The 11316-nt window shown below is 28.4% G+C and overlaps 2 protein-coding genes across 7 annotated transcripts; one reads left to right on the top strand and one right to left on the bottom strand.

The window, feature by feature from the left end:
• Positions 1 to 2753: 2753 nt before the first annotated feature.
• On the top strand, positions 2754 to 5392 carry LOC136087575 (uncharacterized). 2 transcript variants are annotated; one of them, XM_065810741.1, is made up of 5 exons: positions 2754 to 2860; positions 2946 to 3056; positions 3296 to 3526; positions 3721 to 5126; positions 5206 to 5392. In XM_065810741.1, the coding sequence occupies exons 3-4, from the start codon at positions 3519 to 3521 to the stop codon at positions 5024 to 5026; spliced, it is 1314 nt and encodes a 437-aa protein (XP_065666813.1). In that variant the 5' UTR covers positions 2754 to 2860; positions 2946 to 3056; positions 3296 to 3518; the 3' UTR covers positions 5027 to 5126; positions 5206 to 5392. The 2 variants fall into 2 exon arrangements, with proteins under 2 accessions (XP_065666813.1, XP_065666812.1); XM_065810740.1 differs by lacking the exons at positions 2754 to 2860; positions 2946 to 3056; positions 3296 to 3526 and adding an exon at positions 3551 to 3638.
• A 1726-nt stretch (positions 5393 to 7118) lies between these two features.
• LOC105846376 (uncharacterized) lies at positions 7119 to 10743 on the bottom strand. 5 transcript variants are annotated; one of them, XM_065810737.1, is made up of 7 exons: positions 10291 to 10743; positions 10050 to 10181; positions 9825 to 9945; positions 9651 to 9719; positions 9412 to 9531; positions 8802 to 8867; positions 7119 to 8471 (listed from the first exon to the last, which is right to left on the bottom strand). In XM_065810737.1, the coding sequence occupies exon 7, from the start codon at positions 8164 to 8166 to the stop codon at positions 7267 to 7269; it is 900 nt and encodes a 299-aa protein (XP_065666809.1). In that variant the 5' UTR covers positions 8167 to 8471; positions 8802 to 8867; positions 9412 to 9531; positions 9651 to 9719; positions 9825 to 9945; positions 10050 to 10181; positions 10291 to 10743; the 3' UTR covers positions 7119 to 7266. The 5 variants fall into 5 exon arrangements, with proteins under 5 accessions (XP_065666809.1, XP_065666808.1, XP_065666811.1 ...); XM_065810736.1 differs by lacking the exon at positions 10291 to 10743 and having other exon boundaries at positions 7119 to 8323; positions 8421 to 8471; positions 10050 to 10276; XM_065810739.1 differs by lacking the exon at positions 10291 to 10743 and having other exon boundaries at positions 7119 to 8323; positions 8421 to 8471; positions 9651 to 9945; positions 10050 to 10276.
• Between the last annotated feature and the right edge of the window lie 573 nt (positions 10744 to 11316).

Below are 11316 nucleotides of genomic sequence, written 5' to 3'. Positions count from 1 at the left end.
TCTTGTTGCCAAGTACGATGAAATTCTAAAAGCGCATTTGAAGGAAATTATCGACAAAGGCATGTTGAATGATAAACAGGATAAGAGGAATAGAGCTAACAGAAATACTTTCATTTCCAAATCCACTGTAAACCAAATTATATTAGGAATCGCTAAATTAATGAAAATTGCCATTGCTGAAGAAGTACAACAAGCGGGAATATTCTCAGTGCAACTTGACACAACTCAAGATGTAACACAAGCGGATAAATGTGCGATAGTCCTGCGATACGTTACCGACAAAGTTGAGAAGCGACTTATTGGTGTTGTCGATTCACATTCTGGAAAAGGCAGTGATCTGTGCAAATTGATGTCAAATCTTTTGGAACAAAATGGCATTGATATTACTAAATGTGTGTCAGATAGTACTGATGGCGCGTCTAATATGGCCGGGGCATACAATGGATTTACTTCATTCTTAGAAAAAGCGTCTCCTGGACACATTCACACATGGTGTTATGCGCATGTTTTAAATCTGGTCGTATGTGACGCCACCAGCAGTAATGAAGCTTCAATGACACTTTTTGGTATACTTCAAAAGGCTGCTATGTTTTTTCGTGAGTCCTACTTGAGAATGGACCTTTGGACTGATCACATGAAAGAAAAAAATGGCCAAAACATTCACAAACGACTAAGTGTTATCGGTGCTACTAGATGGGGGTCCAAACACAATGCCCTTCAAAAGTTTTTTGGTACGTTTCGCGACGGTGAAGGAGCATTATACACAGACGTTGTTTAAGTACTGGAAATAGCAGTCTCTTCCACTAAATTAAGTGTTGAAGCACGCTATGATGCGCAGTGTCTATTAACGTCCTTATTGAAGTATAAGACTGTAATGACGGTTTGTATATCTAAGAATAATGGAGTCAACCACACCACTGTCCAAATACCTACAGACGTCTGGATTGAATTTCATAAAGGCGTTTGAGATAGTTAAAGTAACTATTTCAGAAATTCAGACTCAATCACGCAATTTTGATCAAGTTAAGGTGGCTGCAGACCATTTCATTAATGTGTCCGCAACCATTCTTGACGAGAAAGAATGTGATTGTGTTATACAAACAGATTTGCTAATGGTACGCAAAAGAATAAGAAAAGTAATGGCAGGAGAATTAGCAAATGATGATCCACTTACAGATCCTTTAAAAAGGTTTGAAGTAGAGGTCCACAATGGTATTCTAGACACAGTGTTAAGAAGTCTGTCGACTCGGTTTGCATCACACGGTGAACTGTACTCTGATATGAGTTGTTTTGACCCCAACGGATTTTCTGAGTTATTGGAATGTAATATTCCAAAAAAAGCCCTTCAGAAAATCTCATGTCATATTTCGGCAACAGGTGTGTAAATTTACTTATAAATATAATTGATTGGTTTCTTGTTAAATTTTATTAGTAATTGCTTAAGTATTTTTGTTTTCCAAATTGGTAAACTTCATTAAATTTTTAATTAGCATTAGATAAGGTTATCTCTTTTGTTCTTTATTTTGAATATTTATAAGATTATCTTTATCTTTTTATATTTTAGGCGAAGAAGCGCAGCTGTTGCTTGAGCTGTTGGACTTAGCAAAAAAGTGGCCAGTTTTAAAAAAAACATTGGAAGAGAGTTACGATTGTTCTGATCAAATCACGATTGATGAGGATGAGGTTGAAAATGAAGATGACGCCACCAACCATAAATGCGGCCCTCTAAAAAAGTGTCGCTCGTGCATTTACTGTTGCTACCATGTGCTTCGAAAATATAATCTTTACGGCAAGAGCTACTGCATGCTGCACAGGGCTTACAAGTTCATGCTCACAATTTCAATTACCCAAGTGGCTTGTGAGAGGAGTTTCAGCAAGTTGAAATGTGTCAAAGCAAGATTGCGAAGTCAGTTGACAGAACATCACTTGGACTTACTGTTGATGATGTGCATTGAAAAGGACATATTGAGTAACATAACCAACGATGAAATTATTGATGAACTTGCTAAATCGAGTGGTGAATTAAAAAAGTTACTGTTTTTATGATTTTTAGTTTTTGTGATTTAAATATGAATTTATAATACAAATATAACACATGTACTTAAATGACATCTTTATTGATTTTAAACAAGTGTATACAAGTCCTTATTGTTCAATAGTGTTACAAAAGTATTTAAAAGTGAGGGGTTACAAGCAAATACGATTTAAAAAAAAATGTCACTTGGTGGGCCTTTTTCATGATAGCATTTCCCGGGTCTTTTCAAAAGCCTAATCCGCCCCTGTATATATGTATATATATATATATATATATATATATATATATATATATATATATATATATATATATATATATATATATATATATATATATATATATATATATTGTATATAACTTTATATATATATATATTGTATATAACTTTATATACCCCCTATATATATATATATATATATATATATATATATATATATATATATATATATATATATATATATATATATATATATATATATATATATATATATATATATATATATATATATATATATATATATATATATATATATATTGTATATAACTTTATATATATATATATTGTATATAACTTTATATACCCCCTATATATATATATATATATATATATATATATATATATATATATATATATATATATATATATCTCCAGTCGCACTCACGTGACTATATTGCGACACCAAAACTAACCATATTGAATTGGGGGAAAACAAACTATTCTTTTATACGCGAAGTACTTTTTAAAAAGCACTATGTCCTACAATTACTTTGAAACTTTATCAAAAGAAGCAGCGGAAAGATATCAGTGAAAAATAAATATTTTAGGTGATTTTACTTTATTTTTACATACTCTCTGTTTAAATAAAATAATGCATTAATTGCTGTTTAAATATAATTTTGGTTATTTTAGGATTAAGTAAATGTCCATACAAGTTTACAGCAGATTCTTGGAGTGAAGATCCAAGTCAGTGGCCTTCTTTGAGCTATCACAAACTTTATAACTATCTGATTATAACTCCACGTAAGGGATTCTTATCTAATTTATATTTTAAAATTTTTATTATTTCAGTATTTCAGTAATGTTAGTAACATTAATTGCAAACATTTCAAAAACTGTTTGTTTTCTTTGCTTTGTAAAATACATTATGGATGTATTTACATGGATATATATTATAATATGCTTTATATTATATATTATGGGAAAAAAATAATGTATATACAAAATGCATATACATTTCTTTCAATGTTATTGTTTTTTAGGTATCTATTCTCCAGAAGCAATGGAAAACTATAAGGCATTAGAGGCTTGGAAATTCTTTCAAGATGGCTGGGTCCAAACTATTGTTCATTTGAAAGTATCTCAGGATATTACTATCTTGAAATGTGAGGTTCGACCTTCATATTTAGGACCACATCTCCTAACCATAAACCTTGGGTTGCTCTTGACTCTCTTGGTAATGTTTTAACTGCTCATTGTGACTGTATGGCTGGGTATGGCTGGGTGTGACTGTATGGCTGGGTATGGCTGGGTGTGACTGTATGGCTGGGTATGGCTGGGTGTGACTGTATGGCTGGGTATGGCTGGGTGTGACTGTATGGCTGGGTGTGTCTCTTTTATATAAAATTAGTAAAAATAAAATTCAAAAATTCAATTATAGTTTTATAGTTTTTATCTATTTTTTTAGTCTTGGCGAAACATGCTCACATGTTGCTGCAATGCTATATAAAATTGAAGCCGCTGTTTGTATTGGAATGACATCGAGCACACCAACTGACTTGCCTTGTCAATGGAACCAAAATTTTACAAAAAATATTGTTAGCTCCCCAGTTTCTCAAATCAACTTATACACTGATGCTGCAAAAGAAAAGCTTTCTAAAAAGAGAATGAGAAAAATGCCTCTTTCTCCAACACCTCAAGAAATAAATGATTTTTTATCAAAAATACAATCTGTGCAGCCCAAAACTGCTGCTCTTCATTTGTTTAAAGATTTTGATAAGGAATTTATTCAAATGGAATCTGTTTTCATACCAAAATTACCAACATCTTTAAGACAATTTTTTAATGGAAATTATAAATCATTTGACAGTGAGCAACTGATATCTTATTTTGATGAGAAAAAACAACAAATAAGTTTGACTTCTGACGTTATAGTTTATGTTGAAGAAGCAACACGAAATCAAGTGCTATGTGATTCTTGGTTTAGAGTAAGAGTTGGTCGAATAACTGGCTCCACTTTGCATCAAGTTTTTCATGCTAGAATTAAAATGCCAACTGTTTTATTAATTTTAAAGATTTGTGCAGAGAAAAATATACAGATTAAAAATCCTGCAATAAATTGGGGAAGAGTAAATGAAATAAATGCATTGACTTTATATAAACAGATTCATTCTGACTCAAATGCAATAAGTAATTCAAAACCACTGTCAGATATTTTTATTCATCAAAATTTGAGAGTTGAAAGAATAGGACTTTGTATTGACTTTGAAAAACTATGGTATGCAGCATCTCCTGATGGTGCTGTTTATTGTACTTGTTGTGGACATGGAGTTTTAGAAATTAAATGTCCTGTTAGTTTAAAAGACAAGTCATTAAAAGAGGTCATAGTTAAAGATGCTTTTTGTATTGGTGTAAACATGAATGGAAACTACTTTTTAAAAAAAGAACACCAATATTTTTTCCAAGTTCAACTTGAAATTAGAGTTACTGGAGTCAGTTACTGTGACTTCATGGTGTGGACACCCAGTGAATTTGTTTTATTGCGCATTGAGCCTGACACCTCTTTCATTGAGAATGTATTAATTAAGTGTGATATTTTTTGGAATACTTTTATTTTGAGAGAGTTAGTAACAAGAGAAATAGAATCAGAAAGAAAATTACTCCCCTCTACATCAAATAATCCTATAAATAAAGATATACTTTTTTGTATTTGTAAATCTAAAAGTTTTCAAAGTGATGATACAATGGATGGTTGTGATTCATGCGATAACTAGTTTCATCTTAAATGTTTATCTTTGAATTCACCACCTAAATCTACTGTATGGTATTGCAGTGACTGCAAATACAAAAAAAAAGATCCTAAACACAAAAAAAGTAATTTATGTATTTTTAATTTTTAAATAGAATTATTAGTTTTTTAAACTATGTATTACATTATGGAATTTTTTTTTAGCCTTTTATACAATAATGGTGTACAGTTGAGAAATCAAAAAATTTTTGGCTTGGTCACTTAAAAGAATATGTATCATCTTCGTGAGTTAAAAAAACGGCTATTTTCATAGCCACATTTTATTAATAGCATATTAAGGTATACGCTTTAAACTGATGCAGTCATAAATAAAATACTAATAGACAGTTAAGTTGTTTTGCCTTTGATGTAATAAACCCTTGTCTGTCAAAAAGAGGATATTCTTTGATGAAGGCATTGACTATAAAAGTCATAACAACCTTGGATTAAGCTAGGTTGTAGGGTACACGTCCGATACTTATTGGTGCTTATTAAAAGGGTAATTAAAATTTTTCCTCAAGATCTAACAAATAAGAGCGGGAGGGTGGTTTTTAAAATGAACTCTCAATTCCTTGTTTTATGGTTTTGATTTTTTAAACAGTACACTAAAAGGTTGTTTTTTTTTATCAGTGTCTTGATAATTTTTTTTACTTTTAAGGCCTGATTACACTAAGAGTTAAAAAATCGTAACCCCTCTCTCTCTTTTTTTTTTTTTTTAATCATTTTTCGAAAATAATAATAAACGGGGAAGAAAATAAAATAAATAAGAGGGTATGGAGAAGAGAGCTCCATGTGGTTGGGTTTCACGGCAATCCCGCGGACTCCGCGGGGATGGGTTCAGTTTCTCCGGGATTCCCATGGGGATGGATTGTGAAATTGCGGGAACCCCGCGGGTATGGAATAGATTTTTCAAAATATTAGTTAAAATGAAGGATCAAATTTTTATTTATTTTCACAAAAAAATTTGTTTGTCTAATGTCATTATAATATAACAGTAAAAGTAATTCAAATTGTTAAGTGCTTTTTTGTCATAGTGATTGATTGATCTTCAGCCATATTGAGTATTTCAGCCATGTTGACTTTTATTAAATAAATTGATTGGATATAGTTATTAATTATTATATATATTATCAAGGTGGTACTAGCCCAAGAAATTTCAAAAGTGTATAGTTTTACTTTGTTTATAAGTTGTTTAGTGACAGAAAATCTTGAAAATCTGTTTTATTTTATTTCTTTTCTGTGTATTTTTAAATAAAATAAATTATATAGTGGTGTTTGAGGAACAATCATATTGTATTATTATTGTTATTATATGTAAATGTTGTATTAATATTATATTCTCAACCGATATCAAGTTCGTAGTTATTGTTTATATATACATGTTATATATTAAATATAAGTTACCGAGTAACACCTTTGGAGTTTACCGCGTAACAAAGCGAACTGAATATTTTAATCTAACTTTATATATAACTAAAAGGTAGCTTCAGTTTGGTACAGAAGATTTTCTAGAAATTTTACCCAATTTTTCTGATTTTTTAACGGTAATCTGAATTCCCTTACTTTTCTCTAAACCGACAGACATCCTGCATTTTTTCCTTTAAACGTATACGTTTTTGACACGGTAGAGAATTATTCTCAATTAAAAACCTCCCATTTTTAAAATTATAACCTACTTACAATAGTTCCTAGTAATCTTTAAAAGAAAACCAAAGAAAATAACCTGCAGTGCTGGAACTACCTAGGGGCCACTCATAAAATGTGTAAGCATGTATGGGGATAGGGGTTACCCAAGAGCGTACAGGTGTGTACAGCAAACGGTGGTGTTCAAGATGGCAAGCATGTACGCGGTTTGACTATCACTTATGAATGTTTTCTTAACCTGTTTTTTTCCTAACAAAAATAATTTTATTCCATCTGTTAAGAACTGCTTGTTTTTTAGTTATGCACAGAAAAACTTAAAAATTTTTATTTTCTTATATATATATATATATATATATATATATATATATATATATATATATATATATATATATATATATATATATATATATATATACTAATAATAATCCATTAAACTTGTAAAAAATTATCTATGCCAAGTAATACTTTAAATATGATTTGTGGCTATGAAAATAGCCGTTTAAAAAATAACTAAGATAAAAAGTGAGTTTTTCTCGTAAACGATACTTTCCCCAAGGTTTGTCAGAGCAGCGCATACGGTTACTATTTTGTCACAATTAGAAAGAGTGACGTAGCTTCATCAGAAATGTTTTTAATTGTTCGCAGTGGCAAAGTACCTTGAAGAATTGTGTAGCGATTTTTTAATAGTTTAATAACTCTTTCAATATGTATCCTAACCGATGATATATTACGAGATTTTTCTACATCTGAAGCAGAAAGTTGAGCTTTACCTTTCGTAAAAGCTGGGTTTATCAACAAAGAGCAGCTTCCAGCAGCAAAATCATCTTGCAATGTAAAACCTCTATCTGCTAAAATTTGATCACCTGGCATATGGTACTTGCTAGATACAAATTCTGATTCACGTAAAATTTGATTATCTGAAGCTCTACCTCCGTAGCACTTTGAAATAAAATTGATGGCTCCAAGAGGTGTACATGATATAAGACATTTTATTGTGCAATGTTTTTTATATTGGCTGAAAAACTGTGCTCTTGCCATAACGGATGATGGCGATTCCACAAAAACCTCAAAACAATCAATAATCGACGTTAATCTTGGAAATTTGTTCTTGAAAACTGGAGGAATTGTGTTATAAATATGATCCCTATCTTGCATTTTTATTAAATACTTTAATTTAACATACATTGTATCAATCCATTTCCAAAAATTATCTAATGCAGTAGTTTTTTTAAAACCAAACATAAACGATAACATATCAATGTTAATGTTGTGTCTCAACTTTACTAAGCAGAATACTATTTGATCTGCTGAATCCAAAATTTTAAGCAAATTTTCATCAGTTCCTTTGCACAGGAAACACAGCAGCTTTTCTAATACTGATAGACTAAGATCTGTAACCATAGTGCATTTATCAGGTTGTGATCGAATTTTATTTATTCCCAGATTACAATTATTAAATTTTAGGGACATAAACTTTGACATGAATAAATCCCTTTCTAGGCGAAGATTATTTATTTCACTGTAGAGTTGTTGTCTCTCAGATATAGTTACAGAGCTTACACCATCAATATCTGCATACAAATTGAAAAGACTCTCAGAGGAATTTTTCCTCAACTGACAATCGGTGTCAATAAGAACACTTGTTTATAAAAAATATAAGAAAAAAGTATTAGTATTTACTTTTTACAAATATTTTATATAAAAGACTAAGATATAATTGAAGCTAAGATAAATACTTTTTCCGTAATTCTCATTGGAATCTTCAGTACTTAAAGGAATAGGAAATTCTGAAAAAAAAACAAGCATTGTATTTATAAGGAATTTCTAAAAAAAGTAAAAAAAATATATGAATTGGTCATTTGAGAAACACTTCATATCCAAAATAAAAAAACTTTTCAGAAATCAAAAAAAACCCAGCTGATCCATAATCTAATATTTTTTGAATTTTTTTGTATGTTTCTTACAGGGGTGACTAAGTGGAGATGATTTGTTTTATGCATATTGGATGTGTCTAGCCTTCACAAACAATTTTATGTCGAAATTAATTTTGGCCAAAAATTGACATGAGGTGTTTCTCAAAAGATTCATATATATTTAAAAAGAAAAAAAATCAATACCTTGTCTAAAAATATCATTAGAGCATTGTTCTAAATTACTCTTATTAAGTGTAGAAAACCAAAATTCTAAAAAGAAAAATCAAACTTTTTTAAATATGTAAGTACATATATATAGATTTGAATATAATAACCAATCCCTGTTTAAAACCTTTGCTAAAAAAATGTTCAAAAATATTTTATTTGCATTTAGGGTGATAAGTTCTGAAAAATATTAACACAAAATGTTTATAAATGAGTTTTACAATTGTGCAAAATAAAATACATAAAAAATTATTTGAAAAAAAAATTTTCAACTTAAGATTGAAATTTTCAACTTAAGATTAAGAACCTTTAGATTTAAAAAAAAATTTCATTATTCATTGGAAAATAAATTCTTGAGAATAATTTTTTATTAATTTACAATAAACATTACCAATGCAAAATACAAAAATTAGCTAATTTTTAATTTTATAGTAATTGTATGCTCTACTCATATCTATTATAAAACTATTGGTAAAGCATTGTTTTATAGTAACTCTTTACGGTATAGAAACACTAAAACCTGGGAAAGAAAAATCAAAATTTTAAGGAAAATAGAAGAATATATACATCTGAATACAATAAGCAATACCTTCTGTAAGACTTTTGCTAGAGCATTGTTTTAAAAGATCTTCGTTACATGTAGAACTACTTAAACTTTTGCTGGAACTTTGTTCTAATTGTTCCTTATTTGATGTAGAAGGACAAAATTCTATATAAAAAAATAATGTTTTTAAAAAATCATTATTATTTACCGTGTTTTTTTTTAACATAAGACATGAAGTTAAAATTAAAATCAAAACATTGTTTCTTTAAAATTAAAAACAATACCTTGTTTTTCAAAACTCTTGCTAGAACATTGTTCTAAAAAACTTTCTGTGTATGCAGAATCACTGATTTCTGAAAAATTGAATAAAATATTTTCAGAGTATTTTTTATTCATTTACATTACAGGTACAACACATTGTCATTCATTTAAAATATCAATAAAATTAACTAATTTACTTCATTATTAAATATTAATGACTTTTACTACATAAGCTCTTTTTTTCAATTACAAAATCAACTTCTTCTATGTTAGATTCATCAAAAAGTTTTAGTTTCTTACGTGCAGGAACAACCAAATCTGTTTAAAAAAAAACTATCAAAAACAAAACTAAAACATAGCATTTCAAAATAACAAATGAGAGTATTACTAAAAATGATTTGATATATAAAAATAATTTTTACTTTGTCTATTTGTTCTTCTATTGACTCTATTAATTCTACTAATGTTAATTTTTCTTTGAGGGGAACTTAGTTTTTCAGTATCAAAGATTGAAGGAATTGAGTCTGGATGTTTTTCAAAAAGTTCTCTTTTACCTAAACAATTGTAAATATTGTGGTATAAAAAGTACTGATATTTGTTTAAGTATTTATCAAAATTTATGATGCAAAGATGCATATAAGATGCAAAGTAAAAGTAACCCACCAGTAATAAAATATGTCGAACAAACATAAACATTAGAAGACTTAGGAGACCACTGCTTCCTACATGCATTATTATCTGCAGCACAATTTACCGCATTTAGCCACTTTCTTCGAAGCACTTCATCTTGAGGAAGACTATAAAACTTAAGTTCATGATTTTTTTTAATATTGTTAGAGCAACCAACAATACAACAACTTTTTGGCATTTAAAAAAAAAAGTACTCAACAAACCGCTATGGATTTTTTAGTTTGTTTTCCCCCAAATAAAGATGGTTAATTTAAAAAAAAAAAACTTTTTAAACAGTGTGACATCACGCCGATTAGACCAATATATATATATATATATATATATATATATATATATATATATATAACCTTATATACCCCCCCTTCTTTCAAAATGACCCCAAAATTCTAAAAAATTTTTCCAATAGATAATACTAATTAAAAAAAATTATTACATTTGTAAAAGAGCACCTAAATTTTTATAAAAGTTATACAATAAATAAGGTTTCTGATGAGTCTTTCGTTTCACACTAAGAAACCTTAGTGTGAAACGAAAAAAGTTTCGCGCTATTTTAAAGAATACATTTAAAATTATTAGTATATATATATATATATATATATATATATATATATATATATATATATATATATATATATATATATATATAAATATAAATATATATATATATATATATATATATATATATATATATATATATATATATATATATATATATATATATAAATATAAATATATATATATATATATACATATATATATATATATATATATATATATATATATATATATATATATATATATATATATATATATATATATATATATATATATATATATATATATATATATATGTCAGGGTGTAAACTAGCGTTGTAGAGTCCCGTCAAACGAGGTATTTCCAAATGCTCATTTTATAATCTTATTAAAATTCCCAATTTAAAAAATCTCAAATCCCATTTAAAAGATCTCCTAATAAAGTTTGCTTATCATAAATTAAAA

Source organism: Hydra vulgaris, chromosome 11, assembly GCF_038396675.1.
Source record: "Hydra vulgaris chromosome 11, alternate assembly HydraT2T_AEP".
Lineage (NCBI taxonomy): Eukaryota > Metazoa > Cnidaria > Hydrozoa > Anthoathecata > Hydridae > Hydra > Hydra vulgaris.
The sequence above is the reverse complement of the archived record's forward strand: the minus strand, read 5'-3'. Positions and strand labels throughout refer to the sequence as shown.